The 20,069-nt window shown below is 43.0% G+C and overlaps 1 protein-coding gene across 4 annotated transcripts in view; it reads left to right on the forward strand.

Moving 5' to 3' along the window:
• The window catches only part of ADGRG7 (adhesion G protein-coupled receptor G7), an 89,320-nt gene that overhangs the window by 36,970 nt on the left and 32,281 nt on the right, over positions 1-20,069 (forward strand). For all 4 annotated transcript variants that reach the window (XM_077480211.1, XM_077480209.1, XM_077480210.1 and 1 more), the window contains exons 3-6: positions 2,203-2,322; positions 4,629-4,738; positions 11,357-11,503; positions 14,936-15,030. In XM_077480211.1, the coding sequence (XP_077336337.1) occupies positions 2,277-2,322; positions 4,629-4,738; positions 11,357-11,503; positions 14,936-15,030 (398 nt within the window). In that variant the 5' untranslated portion in view covers positions 2,203-2,276. The remainder of the gene's footprint in view (positions 1-2,202; positions 2,323-4,628; positions 4,739-11,356; positions 11,504-14,935; positions 15,031-20,069) is intronic.

Consider the following 20,069-nt stretch of genomic DNA (forward strand, 5'->3'; position numbering starts at 1 on the left):
GGGAATTGTGGGGTTCCTTTTGCAGTTTTAGAATTTTATGGCGTTATTGGGCATAGAAATAGACTTCTTTGATGTAACACTGTAATAATTATATTATTATTATTATAATAATACCTAGTATGGTATTAGACCTAAGTGATATCACAGGTAAACCCAGAAAGTGTGCTTCCTAGACTTCCCAGCATTGATAACACCAATAAGGCTGGGGGCACTCTCATTCTTTAGCCTATGGAAGTAAACATTTATTATTCCCTACCATGTTCAGTTTCCTGGTTAGAGCATATTATCAGATTTAGTTAAAAAAAATAGTCTATTTCTATTTTTATGTATTATTTCAAATTACTTTCTTTAATGCCCCAACCCTTTGTGCAGTCAGTTCTTGTTGGGCTCAGAATCTCCTGATCCTGGTCTCTTCACATGCTAACCTCCAACTGAAGAATGAGGGAGAATTCCTCCTACAAACAGGTTTAAGGGTACACGAGAGATGACTCCCCTGGGTTCCCTGCTTAGTTCACTGAGAAGCTTTACATTTTGTCTGCATATGGAAATACAAAATATTCGTATATGTAGCACTGTCCCTATAGGACTTGCTAAGTGTTGACTTCATAGTCCTTTCTCTGGTTACCTACAGCTGGATGCTAATAGTTCCCACTTGGTTGTTGAGGGTTCCCACTTGGTTGCTGAGGGTTCCCACTTTGGTTGCTGAGGGTTTCCCACTTGGTTGCTAGGGATTCCCGCTTGTTTGCTAGGTGTTCCCACATGCCCAATCATTACTCCCGGTTGTTCGTTACTCAATGACCAGTCCAGGGTATTTGTGTTTTTGTATTTTATTTTGGATCTTGGATGGGAGAAGGATACTCCAACTGGAACTATTCACAAAGGATAAGGAAAACTCTCACTTGATTTCTCCAGATTATTAGCAGAAGCAGTCACACTGATTTAACCATACAGTCACATGTATGGAGTAGGTAAGTCTTCTTGCTCTCACTAGCAGCAGACTTGATACACTACTTTGTCTTCAGGATACTCTCTTACATCCCCTTTACTGACACCCGCCCACTGACTCTTTTAACTGAAGGGGGGCGGGCCTCACTTGACAGGCCCCAAAGACACAGATCTATACTCACAGTAGGCAGAATCAGATCCTTCCTGGTGTCTCCCTACCAGTCAGCTCTGCATGGCCTCTGAGTTCAGCTTTTCTCACTCCATGCCCCTGGGTCAATCGTGCAGGGTCGCACGGCCTCCTGTCTGGAGGAGAGGGCGGCCACCCCCTACCGCCTGGACTCTGTTCCCCGGTTTGGCTAACTGAGCACATGTACTCTAGCTTTATATACAGTATCCCAACATACAATGCAGCACTTTTCCTCTGCCCATTGTGAGAGCTGTAACAAAGCCTGTGCACTCACTTGTCAGGTACCCTCCCACTGTCCGATATGCCTCCCTATTGGACCAGTGGGGGACAGTCAGAACAAGCTGAGCTGCACCTGAGTACAATGAGCATATACCAATAGATCCTGCTACCTGGTAAGCAGAGAGCACTCTAACAAATTTTACCTAACCATCTTCCTGGTAAGCAGAAAGATCAAAAACCATACTCTCTTCTAGCACCTACCTAGGAGGGTGCTACATTGGTACAACATATCATATTTACACTACGGGGGTAATTTATAATAGAGAGCAGATATTGCTATTTACTCTATGTTATACTTTGCAGTAGTGCTGCATATCATAGCCTGCCCTTTTTTAAATGCAGCCTGACGCAGAAAACCGAATTCTGCTGTGATTGGAAAAAATATGATCATATGACTTTGACATGACTTTTTTTTAAGTTCCATTTATTTGATTACATGTTTTTAGTAATCTGCCATCTTCGGAGTCCCATACCTGGCAGAATGCTAAGCACATCTACAAATTACATCACTGCTTTTTTCTGTTTTTAAAGCAGTGGCCAAACTGCTGAATGTTAAATGGACCCCTGTAAAGAAAAAATGTTTTTACATTTTTATTTGTATAAAAAAAAAAAAAAAATATATATATATATATATACATATATATATATATATATACATATATATATATATATATATATATATATATATATATATATATATATATATATATATACACAAAACTGCTAAATATTACTCTTAAAGAGGCCCCTTTATCTAAGAATGGTAATTTCAATGCACTTTTCTTTTTCAGAAAACTTTTGCCCATCCCGTGAAATTTGTGATAACAGCAGTAAATGTTATAATTTTTCAAACATCCTGGTTGGCATGTATGGCTATTCCAAACAAGTTTGTGACAATACATCTGTAAATGGCAAGTATTGCTTTATTTTTTATTTTGTTTTCAGTGGACATCAGTTCTTATACCTATTTAGCTGATTATTTTTTTAAACATCCTTTATTTAGTTGAAAGTTTCATCAGAACAAGAAAAGGCAGTTCAGAACCACATAAAATAACAAAACATTTGAGGATGCAATGAGAGATAATACAGCAAGGGGTAGCTGTATACTTTGGTGTATATATAGTGTTCAGTAAAACCACTAAATTTTTTACATTTGATAAGTGGGGAAAAAACATATGCTTTGGGTATGGGAATTGGGTTTGTGAATGCAAGAGAGGACTTTTCCTGAGGAGCTAGGGGTTATTCGGAGGCGCATTTACATTTTTCCCAATAATACTGTAACAAAGTCTCAGGCCTCCTTCGGTCTAATGAGAACCTCAGGGCCAGGAATAGCTGACATCCTTCTGTATATGGTGGATTGCAAGGCATAGTGGGTGCAGTAGGAAGAGCTGACTGATTCTCTGGCTAGCACACAGCCGGCTGGGAGGAGAATATCTCACTGTGTGCTAGCCAGAGAGTCAGCTCCTTCCCCCTGCCTCCATAAGGCTTTGGTCTGACAAGTTGGCCGCTTCTGAGGACTGCTTCTCTGTGATATTTTCTGACCAATTGGACCATCTTCCATCCTGATCTGGAGCCCAGATGTCCCATATATTGGTGTTTACACAACATGCCTTGTTGACTTATTGAGCATATGCCCATTTGAGTCTTCTTACTTCGGTAAACCTCCTTACTAACCGGTGGTGGTTTCATTGTCTGTGTCTTCACTCCAACACTGATGGCACGTGGAATCCCCCTTCTGTCTATATAGTTTTTCTCACTGAATTGTTGTGTTCATGGTTTAAAAACCTCTATATGATGGAACTCGGACTTTAGTTTGGATGGGAATTTCACATCACTATTTTACTGTTTTATTTTGTGTTTTTTTCACATTATATATTAGATTGTATATATATATATATATATATATATGAATTTGCATGAATTTTTGAGCACTGCATAAAATGTTACTTTACACACTGAGCTCCATTGAAAGCCTCAAAAATAGAGGAAAATTTGTTCCACTCCTGGGATGATAAGAAGTTTAGCTGATTATTAAATAACAATGGCAAGCACTCAGTAGTTTTTGTTTCACCACAAGGTCATGCCACAATTTTCCCTTTTGCAGGTTCTACTTCCCTATATTGCAATAAAGTATTGGAATTATCTATTGGGGTGTGGCCCTATCATTTGGAATTGTAATGTTTTGGGTAGTTAAGTGGAACTTTGATTTCTGGTGGCTTCTCAGAAAGATCTAAGCAAGTTAAAATTTAAGTCACCAAAGGGCGTTCAAAATGAAAGCATAAATATATACAGTGTAAATATTATATCATGTGTGAGATGGACAACTCATATGATCTAGTTTATTTATTGTGGTTCTGGGAATGCCGTAAGCTAGATAGATTTTGGTTGGGGATTTTTGACCACTTAAATATCCGGCTCAACCTGGATGTCCCCAGGACTCCTGCATTAGCATTGTTGGGTATTCATGAGAACGAACAAAGGACACATCATACTAAGCTGCTGATCTCATATCTCCTTTTTTACGCTAAAAAAGAGATCTTATGTAGATGGATCTCCTCTACTCCGCCTAGTGTAGTTTCATGGGAAAAAAGCGTGAACAATGTGTTGCCGTTATATAAGTTAACATACCTCAATCGAGGATGTCCGTGGAAATTTGATAAGGTTTGGCTCCCATGGACGTCTAGTTAGACAGGTTGTTACTCTCCATAACTCAACTGTTTGAATACTTGTAAATGTGTACTGTACCGTACTATGTTCCGGTCTCGATGTATGTAGAACAACTGTATTCTGAGCTATTGTTCTGTCTATAATTGTTTGACAATAAAGCACTCCTGTTCTTTAAAAAAAAAAATATTATATCATGTGTGAGATGGACAACTCATATGATCTAGTTTATTTATTGTGGCCCCTGACACGTATTGTGTGGCCCTCTGTTCCCTGAATCATGTTCCCAGTCTCCAACAAATCCTATAGCATGTTTGCAGTCTTTGACAATCTCAAATTTATGTGAGGCCTTTTGGTGATGTCAGAGATCCCCTGTATCAAGAAAGTTGACCACCACTGATCTATCTATCTATCTATCTATCTATCTATCTATCTATCTATCTATCTATCTATCTATCTATCTATCTATCACAAAACACATTCATCTCTATATTTCACTTATCTGTTCATCATAACTAATGTCAAATTTGTAACATTTCTATTGTCCCTATAGCGAATACTCCACAGGCTACCGTTCAGTGTGTGAACAATGGTAGTGGTTTAATTTTCGGACCTATCAGACCTCAAAATTGTGATGAAAATCTGGAGACACTTGCTAACAAGGTAAATGTCCAAAAGCAACATACTAGGCCGAAATAACATATACATGGAGTATTTCCATAGGGAATTCAATTTGTTTTTCAATTGGAGCATTCATACATATTTTCAAGCTGGGATTTGATTTAGGAATGTTGTCAGGCATATGAAAAATCAGGAATAGATGTATTTGATCATCTTTGCATTTAAACAGCTGTCTACATCACTCATAACCTGGATCTTGTATGTAGTTTTTAATGTACCATTACACTTCTTTTGGTTTGCTCTAGCAGCAGGAGCATACACAGGGTCTAATGACATCATTTTTCTTTTCAACAGTAATTTTTTCCTCACTGGCATCTGCAAGGCCAACTTAACAAAGGTTTTAAGTTAGGGGAAAAACAAAACTGGAAACCAACCCAAATAAAATTAGCTTTTAGTGTAGGGTGCACATAGAAGAAGGTCTTTAAACAGCATAATTGCCAGTAGGTATGAGCTTTCTGTTCAGGATGAACATGAGTTTGACTCAAACATTGGCTGTTCACCCATTCGTTGAAAACCGAACATTGTGGGATGTTTGCGGCAAATTCGAGCTGCGTGTAACAATCAATAATGTCCTCCTGTAGCCTACTGTGGGCGTGATCTGGGAGACCCTGGGGGTTTTGACCTAGAGCTAGTTGCAGCCCAGTCTATCCCCACCACTAGAGGCTCTAGGGAACACCTGCTGGCTCTTAGACTCCTCGCCCTGGGGAATCTTATGCTCTAGCCCCGTGGGATCCGCGTTAGTGTTCCAGAGGATCTACCTTCCTTAACCACCTAGATTTCCATCCACAGCAGTCAGCAGTAGGGTCCACTACCTTTGAGGTGCACTCCTGACCCCAACGGTGTGCATCTGTCACCTGGCCTCAGGTGACCTGACAGAAGCCTCAGCTACATGTTGTCCAGCACCAGGAAATTGTAACCTCACAGGGTCTGGAAATGCATTGCACAAACCTTTCTTCAAGGCTTCCTGAAGATGTTTCGTCCTCTGCTCCCTCTGCGAAGGTGGGATGAGTTCTGCAACCTTACCCTTGTAACGTGGATCAAGAAGGGTTTCCAGCCAGTAATGATTCCCTCTCTTTGATACCACGAATCCTAGGGTCCTTACACTGCATGGCCTCCCTGATTCTGCAAAGCCTGTAAAAGTTTTCAGAGGTATTCGATTCTGAGTCCTTTGGGTCACTAAGGATCACAAGATCTGTTACAACCTCCTCCCATCCACATACAACTCCTTGGGTATCTAGGGACTGAAAATCATCCCTTGAAGACTGCTGCTGAGTGTTATCCTCCACGTCCACGCTGACACAATCCTCCTCCTCCTCTTCTTCCTGTGTGTTTGGCGGGCCCGCAGGAATACTATCTGGATAAAGGGGCCCTCTGTTCTGCCTCAAGTGCCCTGTCCATTATTCCATGAAGCATGTGCTCCAACAGGAAGACAAGAGGGACAGTATCCCAGATGCATACATTGTTGCTGCTCACCATCCTCGTAGCCTCATCAAATGGTGACAGGACAGTGCATGCATCCTTGATCAGTAGCTACTGGCGTGGCAAAAAGAAGCCAAGCTCCCTTGACCCTGTCCTGGTGCCTTACTCACACAGGTACTCATTGATGGCCCTCTGCTGTGTGTACAGCCACTGCAGCATTGCCAACATTGACTTCCACCTGGTGAACATGTCACAAATGAGACGGTTGGTGGGCAGGTGGCATTCCCTTTCAATGTCAGCCAGCCGAACACTGGCATTGTATGACTGTTGGAAATGAACACAGACTTTTCAGGCCTGCCTCAGGAGATGTTGTAAGCCTGGTACCTGCTCAAGAACCACTGCACCACCAAATTCGGCATGTGTGCCAAATATGGAACATGGGTCAAGGGTCCCTGTCGGAGGGCGCAGAGAAGGTTTGTGCCATTTTCGCATACAACCATTCCTGGCTGAAGCTGGCGTGGCATCAACCACCTCTGACCCTACCCCTGCAGAGCTGACAGAATCTCTTCCCCAGTGTGGCTCCTGTCCCTTAAGCAGTAGTTTAACCTTAAACTACGTAGAGGGTTCTTTACTGTAAGAGCGGAAGGATGTGGAATTCCCTTCCACAGGCGGTGGTCTCAGCTGGGGGCATTAATAGTTTCAAGAAACTATTAGATAAGCACCTGAACGACCGCAACATATATATACAATGTAATACTGACATAATCACACACACACTTGGACTTGCTGGACTTAACTATGTAACTCATGCACCGCATGGCATCTTTTTGCCTGAGTGCTTGCGCAGCCCGTTGAACCCTTATGGAGCACCCCAGAGAACAAATCGTCAGGAAAGGCTATAGAGGAAGAAGAGGAGGAGGGGGTGGAGGAGAGAGCTGTGGCAGAATCACTGCTAGCATTTTGGAGGCGTGGTGGCGGAACAAGCTCCAACAATACTGAACCCTGTCCTGCATCCTTCCCAGCTGCCAGCAGAGTTACCCAGTGCACCATGAAGGAAAGGTAACATCCCTGCCCATGCCATCTAGACCATGAGTAATATACACCTTACTGCTGACCGTCCTGTCCAACAAGACAAAAACATTGCATTCCACATGCCGGTAGAAAGCTACTATGGCCTTCCATTAAAAGAAAGGCCGTTTTGGAAACTGTAACTGAGGTACAGCACATTACACAAATTCAGGAAAGGGGGCAGAGTCTACCAGCTGAAAAGGCATTAGTTGCAGTGCTAGCAATTTGGCTAAGCTGCCATTCAAGCTAGCATTCAGAAGGTGAGCATGTGGATGGCTGGGACCGAAATTCTTTTTACAGTTTAGCAACTGGGGTAGGGAAATTTGCCTGCTAAAATCAGATGGTGGTGTACTACTAGCAGATTGGGTGCAAGTACTTGGGACACCTATTGCTATACCTTCATTCCTCTCAGTGCAGGTTTTTGAGTGGACTGGAGATCCTAGATGAGGAGCAAGGAGAATTCTGCCTTTTTTTATGTGGGTCTTTCTGTGAGTGCTGTTGCCAATGGATATTGTAATTATTAATATATTTTATTTATATTAAATGTATTTATATGTAATGAATATATTTAATTTATATTTTATTTACAATCCATTTATTTATATTTAATGAACATATTTATTTTAGCTTTTATCTATGTAGAGTGGAACATATTATCTTCACAGAAATCTCTGGTAGACAAGACAAGTCGGTGCTTAGGCTTGTTTATACAAACAATGGAATCCAAACCTCATTGTTTTACACATACCCACTTCAAAGGATACCATGCTGGGATATGCAATGAAAGGAAGCCAACCCATAATCAATACTTAACTTCCTGAGAAAATTCAGTTAAGCTCCTGCTCAGAATAGTCACAAGCATTTGCATTAAAGGGGGCTGATTTATGCATTTATGTATAGGGATTGGAGATGTAGCCAGTCATTAACTAGGAATAGGGAAGCTCACCAATCAGAGCCACACTATGCCAGCCAATAAAGACATCAGCATGTAATGATATACACAGAATAGATGGGAGGGAAACACACACTTTTATGGGAAAGCAACCATCAGAATGGAACCTTGGTGCAAAGGGTAATTATGGGAAAGGTATGCATTTTACTTGTAATTAAATATGTTTGCAGATTAATGTTTTCAGGAATATACTCTGTGTTTCTTCACGTAATTCTCTTATTTTAACCTAATATTTTCTTCCTTGGTGTAGACTATAGATAGATGGTTGTGTATTAGATAGAAAGAACCCTCATTTAACCCAAATCATATCTGAGAAATATTAAATCTCAAATATAGTATACTCAAAAAGGACTGCATGGGAGGTTGTCATATGTCTGGTCAAGCATGTGGTGCCCAAGCGGCTGCTGTTGTGGCCACGCTTGTTCCGCTTTAGACATAGATTGCAAACAGCAATGGTGCGATCTGTTGCACATGTGTCCAAAAAGGCCCACACCAAGGAATTTTTCAAAATCAGCGGGGAGTCAGCAGCGCCCTGCACCTGCAGGGCTCTGCGGTGTGATGCAGTAGGGTGGCTGCCCTTAATCTGCCCCCTAGAGGACATCCTGCCTCATTGGAGTTGTGCCTCCTCCTCCTCCTCTATTCTATCAGGCACCCAAGTAGAGTCAGTGATCTCATCCCCTCCCTCCTCGTCACTGGAGCAAACTTGGCACTATGCTGCAGCTGGGAGAACATAACTGCTAGTTTCTTGTCGTTCTTGGGCACACCCACTCTCTAGGCTCACATTACTCCCTTCCTCAACCTTGGAATCAACATCCGAGCCTTCAAATTGCTGTGCATCCTCCAGCAGCATGTACCCGACATTGTGGTCGAATAGTTCCTCCATGCATTATGCTTGTGTTAAGGAAGGAGTGACTGTGGACAAGGAGCTGGTGGAAAAGGTTGCTTTTGGAAGCTGCATAGGAAGGAAAACTACTCTGAGCCTGGGTAACAGAGGATGAGGAGGATAAGGACAGCTTTGTTATCCAGTCCATGAACTCTCCTGCATGTTCTGGCTCAATAACATGGCCAGTTGCAGAAAAAAAGTGTGCCCCACAGCCACCGGCAGAGGATGCACCATGTCCATGACCAGCACTGTTGATTATAGACACAGAGCCTGCTTGCCCTCTTTTAGTGGCCTGTGAGCGTCTGCCTCTCATTGGTGGCCTTCTGGACATGATGTATATTTTGTTTTGGAACACCGCACTATACTGTATTGTGTACTGTGTACACCACCAGAAAAGTAGTAGCAAATGCCCTATGGCTGCACTGTATTGTAATTACAATTTTTGATCTAATATTTCACAGCAGGACCCGTTCCTGCGCCAAACAAGAGTATCCGTGAGGGGTCACAGTGTTGTGCCACCACCACCACTGCCTAAGGCCCAATTTTTCTGTCCCTGTTTAACAGGGGCGCGTAATTATAATTTTTGATCTAATATTTCACAGCAGGGCCCGTTCCTGCCCTCAACAAAAGTATCTGTGAGGCTTTACAGTGTTGTGCCTCCAACACCACCGCCTAAGGCCCAATATTTCTGCCCCTGTTTAACAGGGGCATGTAATTACAATTCTTGATATAATATTTCGCAGCAGGGCCCGTTCCAGTGCCCACCAAGAGTAACTGTGAGGGCTTATAGTGTTCTGGTACCACCAACACCTAAGGCCCAATTTTCCCCAGAGTGTATAGGGCAGGCCGTACAGTATACACAGGCGGTCCCCTATTTTCAAACATCCGACTTACAAACGACTCCTACTTAGAAACAAAGGTAGACAACAGGAAGTGAAAGGAAATCTACCCCTAGGAAGGGAAATTCTCTCCTGTAAAGCCCCGTACACACGAGCGGACTTTTCGACATCCAAACTCCGACGGACTGAGTCCGTCAGACTATCCGATCGTGTGTGGGCTGCAACGGACTTTTGATTCGCCAAAGTCTGACGGACTTTAGAAATGAAGCATGCTTCAAATTTTCCCGACGGAACTCCGCCGGACCCGGTCCCCGTCGAAAAATCCGCTCGTGTGTATGCTACTCCGACGGACTAAAACCGACGCTAGGGCAGCTATTGGCTACTGGCTATGAACTTCCTTATTCGAATCCAGTCGTACGTCATCACGTTCGACTCCGTCGGAGTTTGGTGTGATGGTGTGTGTCCAAGTCCGTTCGGTCGAAAAGTCCGCCAGAACTCCGTCGGAATTCCGGCGGAACTCCGGCGGAACTCCTTTGGAGGTCTGTCGGAGATAAGTCCTCTCGTGTGTACGGGGCTTAAGAGTAACCATTGAAAGAGAATGTGCCCAAATAGCAAACAAAATTATTCTTAATGTTTGTGATAATATTCCTTCGCATTATCAGCAATGTTTGGAGCAGAATAGTCATCATTTTGAGAACAGGCACTGTATAAAAAGTAGATTTAAAAATTTGAAAGGGAATTGTATAGTAAAAATACTGACATTATAATCATTCAAATGGTGCATACATTTTTGGGACACTCTGTATATGTATGGAAACCACACTGCCTCATCAAGGAGAACATCCATATTGGAGAATTTATAGCAATAGATAATTAAAGGTAAACTGGAGGCAGCCCATTCCTCCTTAAGGGTGAAGGGGCATTTCAGCTCAGTGGCTGGCTTGTCTGACCCTTCCGTGACTGTTAGTACACAAAGCACACTGGCTTATTGGTTATCACTTCTGCCTTGCAGCACTGGGGATCTTGGTTTGAACCCTAACCAGAACATTATCTGCTTGGGTTTGCATGTTCTCCCTGTGCTTACATGTGTTCCATCTGGGTATTCTGGTTTCTTCCCCTGCTCCAAAGACATGAAGGTTTATTGTCTCATTGAGTGTGCCCAAGATGCCTCATCTCCAAAGCACTTTGAGTCCCCAGAGAGAAAAGAGCTATGACATTACAAAATAAACTTGCTATTTTCTAACTAAAATATAAATTATTATCTGTGACTCTTTGAAGGACATGAGCCTCTTATGTGAGACCCCTAGTCTAAATCTAGTAGTTTGACAACTGCTGTTTGAAGACGTCTTTCTTCTTGCGCATGACTTTGTTGTTCAATGTGATTACAATCTAATTACACTGTGATATAATCTTTTAACCTGCATGCCTTCTTCACTTAGACACAAATAGACACAGAAAATGCCGAACGTGTTGCAGCCACCACTCAGATCCTGACTTCAGAGTCTACAAATTTGCAGGCAGAGAATATCACAAATGCAATTCGGATCGTGAATAGGTTACTGACTCTAGTGAATGCTACAGAAGAGGTATGTATGTTTTGCTTTCTAGATATTCTTCTAAAGCGAACCTGATCTGATTTAAAAAAAAAAATGCTTATTTACAGGTCACATTTAGGATCCATAGATTTCTACCACTAAACCCAAGCCCTGTCAATAACATGTCAACAGCTAAAACTGCACCGGACAGGAGGGGCTCTAGCATCAGATAGTTTAATAATGGGGGCTGGGCTTAATTTTGAACTGGAGAGAACTCAGAGAAGCCAAAATCCTGTGATCAGGCAGCCAGACTTCTTTATAATCCCCTTTGTGTTTCTTTATAACAATGTTAAAGAGGAAGTAAACCCTGATGAGTTTACTTCCTCTTTCATTCTCTGCAAAGGTAAAGCATAATGGACTACTATGCATCGCATAGTAGCCCATTATGTGTCACTTACCTGACACAGGAGCCAGCGATGTCAACGCTGTCCCCTGTAGTCCGCCTCATCCATCTTCTCGGTGGGTCTCGCTGCTCCGCCGCTGTCATTCGGCGAAGCCACGATGACGTCACTCCCGCGCATGCGCACGGGAGCCGCCACTCGTGGCATATCGCCGTTGACCGTTGCGCGCTCAGTTCGTCTGCGCGCCGCTGTCTACGGCGCATGCGCCATTGACAGCGGTGCCTGTCTTTCGGCAAATATCTCCTAAACTGTGTAGGTTTAGTAGATATTTCTTGGACCTACAGGTAAGCCTTAATCTAGGCTTACCTGTAGGTCAAAGTTGGTTGTAAGGGTTTACAACCACTTTAAGAACAGAAGCAGATCCATCCTAGCCTTGTCAGTTTGCATCTCTTCCTACTTGGGAACTGCAGGATGTCATGCCAATGCATGGAACTCCTTTAGCCCCATAGTCAGATTGATGCTGCTATGCTCTCCATCGTGGCTTGAGTAACGGTAACTCATTAAGCGAAAACACTTCTAGAAACTGTGATGTTAGCAGAAGTCATCAAGTCTCTCATATTTAGTCTCTGTCCTTGGAACTGGAGGCAGGGGACCTAAAAGTCACTTGAAAAATATAAAATAAGGTGTTTAGCTTGTCATTTTTATTTCAAGTAAAAGTTATGGTTTACAAAGATTTAAAGTATAATTAAAGGCAAAACTTTTTTTTAGTTTCTCATAAAGGGGAGAGGGATTAGAACACCTGTCAATTTTCAGTGCTCTTTGTACCCATGTTAGGGAGATTGACCCTCTCTATGTGTCCTGTTTAACATGATCATTGAAAGTGAAAGTAAAAAAAAAAATCCCAAATTTTGGGTTGTCCCCAGAAAAGTAATAGAGAGGAAATCTTCCAAGGGGGACACTAGTTCTGGTGACCTGGGAGCCCCAAGAGTTTAATTTTAGGCAATTTCCTCTCACTTTCTGTTTGGCTATGGGACAAGAAGTGAAGGGAGATCTCCAGAATGGGACACAGATGGCGAAGAAAATCTGACAGTTATAACCCTATCTTGCTCTATCAAAAATAAAAAATAAAGATTTGCCTATAATTCAAGGTTTGCAATATTATAATGTACTATCCTTTGAGTTGGTAGATACTTTAGGCTCTTGTATTGATACTCTTGCTTTATAAAATAGGGGTGTTATTCAGTTAATTATGTGATCCTCAATCAGTAGCTGACTGTGATATACAGTGAGGGAAAAAAGTATTTGACCCCCTGCTGATTTTGTATGTGTGCCCACTGACTATTAGTCTATTATTTTAATGGTAGGTTTATATTAACTGCCAGGCACAGAATAACAACAAATATCCAAAAAAACGCATTTCAAAAAAGTTAAAAATTGATTTGCCTTTTCATGAGTAAAACAAGTATTTGACCCCTTTGCAAAACATGACTTAGTACTTGGTGACAAAACCATTGTTGGCAGTCACACAGGTCGAACGTTTCTTGTAGTTGGCCACCGGGTTTGCGCACATCTCAGGAGGGATTTTGTCCAATTCTCCTTTGCAGATCATCTCCAAATCATTAAGTTTTGAGGCTAACAATTGGTAACTCAAACCTTCAGCTCCCTCTACATATTTTCTATGGGATTAAGATCTGGAGACTGGCTGGACCACTCCAGGGCCTTAATGTGCTTCTTGTTGAGCCACTCCTTTGTTGCTTTGGCCGTGCGTTTTGGGTCATTGTCATGCTGTAATACCCATTCATGACCCTGTTTCAATACCCTGGCTGAGGGAAGGAGGTTCTCACCCAAGATTTCCCGGTGCCTGGCCCTGTCAATCATCCCTTTGATGCAGTGAAATTGCCCTATCCCCTTAGCAGAAAAAACACCCCCAAAGCATCAAAGCATAATGTTTCCACCTCAATGTTTGGTGGTGGGGATGGTGTTGTTGGGGTCATAGGCAGTATTCCTCCTTTTCCAAAATTGAGTTAATGCCAAAGAGCTCAATTTTGGTCCTATCTGGCCACAACACTTTCACCCAGTTCTCCTCTGAATCATTCAGATGTTCATTAGCAAACTTTAGACAGGCCTGTGCATGTGCTTTCTTGAGCAGGGGGACCTTCACGGTGTAGTGTGTTTACAGTTGTTTTCTGGTGACTAACTGACTATGGTTCCAGCTGCCTTAAGGTCATTGACAAGATTCTCCCATGTAGTTCTGGGCTGATTCCTCACCATTTCTCATGATCATTGAAACTCCATGAGGTGAGATCTTGCATGGAGTCCCAGACCGAGGGAGATTGACAGTTATTTTGAATTTCTTCCATTTGTGAAAAATCGCACCAACTGTTGTCACCCTCTCAATCAAGTTGTTTGGCGATAGTCTTGGAGGCCATTTAAGCGTTGTGTAGGTCTACAATATTGTATCTTCAGTGCATCAGAAAACCCATACAGTCTGAGCACACTCAGCAATATACATTCTCTTAAACATGATGTCTATCTAAAAATTGCAGCATACATATTACAAAAGTTATTTAAAGAGGACCAACAGATTTCTGCCAGGTTTTTGTTGTTGACATGTGCCATGTCACAGTGTGAAAAAAATCTGTTCATCACACAGAAAGATAGAGGGATTACTCCAAGGGGACACAGTCAACAATAAAAACTCTAGCTTTTAATTATTGCCCTGTTTATCCAAGACTAAAGATAAAAGTAAAATAGACATAAACCTATTATGCTATGTATTTATTACTCAGTGGAAAATCCATGAAAACACAAAGCAAGTTATACAGCTTTGATGATTTTTTTTCATATATCCCACAAATCGTACAGTGTGCTTCTTAGCTGCCAGGACATGGGTCATATGCCACATATTGTAAGTTGTAATTGTGGTTGTAGCTTTTATATTGCTTAGTTGCCCATGTTGCCCACATGTTGGCTGTATCTCCAGCTACTTGAGCCTCCCAGACCATATTTTTCCAGTTCCTAACTGATTTCCAGTTATATGTACAAATATTACACTTTTGTTCTATTTCGTTCTATTCTCCAGGTGGGCCAGTCTGCAGTTGCCACTGTTAGCCAAATTCTAAATGCTAATGAAACAGAATTTAAAGATGATGAAGTACACGTAAATGAAGCGGAAAGGTATGAAATCCTCAATATAAGTTTGTGTTGCCAGTAGCCCTTATCTGAATGTCTACATAAAATTAATGGATCAGCCTGTGTAAAGAGTTCTGACAGTTATAAAGATTACCAGGCATGTACTGGCCATCAGGACTACAGGGAGTTTCCCGGTGGGCCGATGGCTCAGTGGGCCGATCAGGTGCAGTCCTGAAGCTGCTCCTCTCTGACAGTGAGTAATCGCGATTTCACTCCTGTTAGGAGGAGCAGCTGCCATCACTTGCTGGAGAGAGCATTAGGCTTTCTGCTCCATCCAGCCTGTAGGGGGAGATAGACAGCTGGCAGACGTTCCATCCTCTCTCCCCTTATCACTTGTCACTTATCACATGACCGGTGAGAGGAAAGAAAAGCTGCCTTCAAAACTGTGAGTACATGTGGGAGGGGGAGGAGAGGGAGGACACTCTGATGTAAGCGGAAGTGCTGATGGAGACACTCAAAATTAAAGTGGGCCGGTCATGATGAAGTCCAGGGCCAATTTTTTGTCCCAGTCCAGCCCTGAAGATTACTGAGATTTATATCTATCTGACTTTCCCCAAAAAGTTATTGAAAGTAAAATTATTGGATCCGTTTGATCAGATGGTTCAGGCTGTAAACTAAAGAAACTACCGTAGTTATTTGTTTGTAAAAACAGTTATATGGCCATGTGACAGCAGAGATTAATTAGTTGCATGAAACCTACGTATAAAATATTGATACTTTCCATTTCCTTTGTACTCACTGAGCATAAGACCGTTTCTCAGAACTCAGTCAGGGCTGAAGTGCCCTGAGTTGTTGCAATCTCAGGCCTCATGCACACTGAAGCTGAAAAACTGAAGTTTTTTGGGAGCTTGGGCATTTTTTTTTAACAGCCCTTAAACTCCCCTCTATATTATCCTATGTGTCCATGCACACATGGACGTTTTTGGACGTTTAACAGCAGGGGAGTTTATGGGTTGTTGTCTGAACACCCTAAATTCACATTCAAGAGCAGTTCCTCTGACCACATAAAAAGCTGAAAGCTGAAAATCGAGTGTTCAGCATTTTTGGAGCTGAATGTAAGCTGGTGTAATAAAAAAATAAATAAAGAAATGCTCAAAAATGCTGAAGCTGAAAAACACGTATAACCGCTTTAAAAAAACACGCTGCTAAAAGTGCGTTTTTGAAGCAGCATTACCTGCCAGCAATCCAACATCTAGAATTACTTTTTTGAGCGTCCTGTGCACTTTAAGCCTCAGCTGCTAGACCTCAAGCTGCTAACTCCAAGCTCACAAGAGTGCATAACGTTATTAAATATCAGAAACCCATAGATGCCTGCTAGAAGCCAGAAGATCAATAATACAACCATCAGTCCCTCCCCTCATGCCAAGGTACTAGGTGTAATCCTAGACTCCGACATGTGTTTTCAGCCCCAAATCCAATCACTATCCAAATCGTCTAGACTTCACATCTGAAACATCTCCAAAATACGCCTCTTTCTAACCGTTGACACCACTAAGCAACTTAGTCACTCTCTTGTTATCTCTAGCCTTGACTATTGTAACTCCCTCCTCATTGGCCTACATTTACGCAAGCTATCCCCTCTTCAGTCTATCATGAATGCCGCTGCCAGATTCATCCACCTTACCAACCATTCAGTGTCGCCTCTCCTCTCTGCCAATCCCTCCACTGGTTTCCCATTGCCCAACGAATAAAATTCAAGACACTAACAATAACGTACAAAGCCATTCACAATTCTGCCCGAGCTACATCACCGATCTTATCTTTAAATATCATCAAAACTGTTCTCTCCGCTGCTCTCTAGCTTCTTTGGCTCCTCCTCCCATGCTCATCTCAAGGACTTCTCCAGAGCCTCTCCAATCCTATGGAACTCACTACCCCAATCTTTCTGGTTATCTCCTACTCTGTCCACTTTTAGGCGATCCCTGAAAACTCATCTCTTCAGGGAGGACTTCTACTCCACTCATCATTTCATCCCTCACAGCCCCTCCCTTGGAGTTTGTAAGCTCGCAAGAGCAAGGCTCCTCTAGCCCACCTGTTTTGAATTGTACTGTTAGTGTAATGTCTCCCTTTACATTGTAAACCACTGTGCAAAGTGTTGGCGCTAAATAAATCCTGTATAATAATAATAAGACAACAGCAACAGGTTAGTCAGCTGCCAGGGCAGCAACTGTCATATTTAGGGGGTATCTCAGTTCTGAAAGTCAGTCTGAAGAAACTTAACAAGGGAGCAAGCAAAGCATACTTTCACAATTACAATAATTTAAGGCAAATTTTTTTGTTCTTGCAGTAGCCCAGTGATGACTGGTCTGATTTAAATCGACTCTGTCCCTAAAATGAAAAAGGAGATCGTTAGTACGCACTTCTCTTTCATCCCTGCCCCTGATCTCTGCTTTATTTAAATTGGTTCCAAACCTTTGAAATTAAAAATGAAAAAAGTGTATCCACATATGGATAGATGCATAGTGTGTACTTGTATCTGTACTTAGTATGGATCCTGTCTGCTTTCTCGTTTCTCTGCTATCTGCATGAGTCACTTCTGACAGCACACAATAGGTGATTGACAGCCTCAAATGTACATTTTTCCCAGTGAGGCTGTGTAGATTTGGGAATGTGTCCTTTCTTTCCAATCAGGTCTCAGATTATACTCAGCTCTGTGCAGTGCGCGACATCAGATCCACACCAGCCGCCTCCTGGAAGCTGGGAAATATATTTTAAACTGTGTACTTTGGAAGGCTGTAGAGGAGAGAAGATTGCAGATACATAGGTATAACTTATGTAGGAGGATTTAATTCAGCACTGTGTATCACCTGAGACTAGTCACTTCAGTGGGCATATGTAAAGTTTTTATTATCTCTTTAAAACATGCATTCGTTGAAAGAACCTTTAGAATCCAACACTTCAGGGATTATTGGATTCCTGGTTTTACATTGCACTCAGTGGTTTGATAATCCGATCCAGCCCCTATGTCACCACTGTGTCCTGAGAAACCACAGCACACAACAAGAACCAGGAGACTGACACTCCCTGATGAGTCAGATTCTAGAGATCCTAAGCCAGAGGTTTCTCAGCAATAAAGCAGAGATTTGCAAGTTGGGCAGTGGGAGACATGAGTACTAATTATCTTCTTTGCCTGGGACACTTTTTTGATGTTGTTTTAGTGACTTTAGTTGCCTTAATATTGTAAATGAAAAGATACTACAACTCTGTTTGCGAACAGAAGAGTTCACAAAAATTAGCTTTGGTTCACGAATAAGGATGAGCATTGAGTTCGAGTCGAACTCATGTTCGACTCCAACATTGCCTGTTCGCCTATTCAGCGAACAGTGAACAATTTGGGCTGTTCGCGGCAAATTCGAAAAGCCGGAACACCCTGTACAAGTCTATGGGAGAAATCTAAAGTGCTAATTTTAAAGGCTAATATGCAAGTTACTGTCCTAAAAAGTGTTTAGGGACCTGGGTCCTGCCCCAGGGGACATGTATCAATGCAAAAAAAGTTTTAAAAATGGCCGTTTTTTCAGGAGCAGTGATTTTAATAATGATTAAAGTTAAACAATAAAAGTGTAATATTCCTTTAAATTTCGTACCTGGGGGGTGTCTATAGTATGCCTGTGAAGGGGCGCATGTTTCCCGTGCTTAGAACTGTCCCTGCACAAAGTGTCATTTTGCAAGGAAAAAAAGTCTTTTAAAATCACTTTCAATTGTCGGCTCCAGTAATACAGAGAACACTCAATGAGTGTTCTCTGTATTACGGAGCGTACAATTCATTCATTGATAAAAAAAAAAACATGGGGTTCCCCTAAATTAAATTACCAGGCCCCCCAGGTCTGGTATGGATATTAAGGGGAACCCCGCATCAAATTTTAAAAAAATTGACGTGGGGGTCCCCCTAAATATCCATACCAGACCCTTTATCCGAGCACGCAACCTGGCAGGCCGCAGGGAAAGAGGGGGGGGACAAGAGAGCGCCCCCCCCTCCTGAACCGTACCAGGCCACATGCCCTCAACATTGGGAGGATGCTTTGGGGGTCTGTGACCCCTGAAAGCACCATGTCCCCATGTTGATGGGGACAAGGGCCTCATCCCCACAACCCTGGTCGGTGGTTGTGGGGGTCTGCGGGGGGGGGCTTATCAGAATCTGGTGGAAGCCCCTTTAACAGATCCCAGATCCCACCCCCCCCCCGTTTATCCCTACCATTTCACAAAGAAAGTGTAAAAAATGGTTAAATAAGACAAACACACTTTTGAAAAATTCCTTTATTAAAAAAAAGAAAAAGAAAAAAAGATTCCAGCTAATCCACTCTTGCGATCATCCGGGGTCCAGCAATGGCTGATCTGACGCTGACATTTCTTATATTAGGAGGGCGGGGCCACCCATCACCTGACCCCGCCCCCTCTGACGCTGGTGAGGGAAGCCAGGGGTTCCCCAGTGACCTATGGGTGACCCCGCCCCCTCTGATGTAACGCAGGTTTCCGTTACATCAGAGGGGGGCGGGGTCACCCAAACGTCACTGGGGAACCCCTGGCTTCCCTCACCAGCGTCAGAGGGGGCGGGGTCAGGTTATGGGTAGCCCCGGGACCGGGACTAGCAAAGGAAGTCAATGTCGCTGGCTTCGGCAGCGATATTGACACGTCGCTGGCCCGTTACCTGGTATGGGCTTAAAGGGGAAGTCCTACGCTGAAAAAACGGCATGGAGGTCCCCCCAAGGGCCATATAAGACCCTTATCCGAGCACGCAACCTGGCCGGTCAGGAAAGGGGGTGGGGACGAGCGAACGCCACCCCTTTCCTGAGCCGTACCAGGCCATGTGCCCTCAACATGGGGAAGTGCTGTGGGGAAGAGGGTCCCTGCGCCCCCCCCACCCCAAAGCACCTTGTCCTCATGTTGATGAGGACAAGGGTTTCTTCCCGACAACCCTGGCCGTTGGTTGTCGGGGTCTGCGGGCGGGGGGCTTATTGGAATCTGGGAGCCCCCTTTAATAAGGGGGCCCCCAGATACCAGCCTCCCCACCCTATGTGAATGAGTAT

The sequence above is a fragment of the Lithobates pipiens genome, unplaced genomic scaffold (assembly GCF_037356315.1).
Source record: "Lithobates pipiens isolate NorthernLeopardFrog02 unplaced genomic scaffold, aLitPip1_a1.2 Scaffold_16, whole genome shotgun sequence".
Lineage (NCBI taxonomy): Eukaryota > Metazoa > Chordata > Amphibia > Anura > Ranidae > Lithobates > Lithobates pipiens.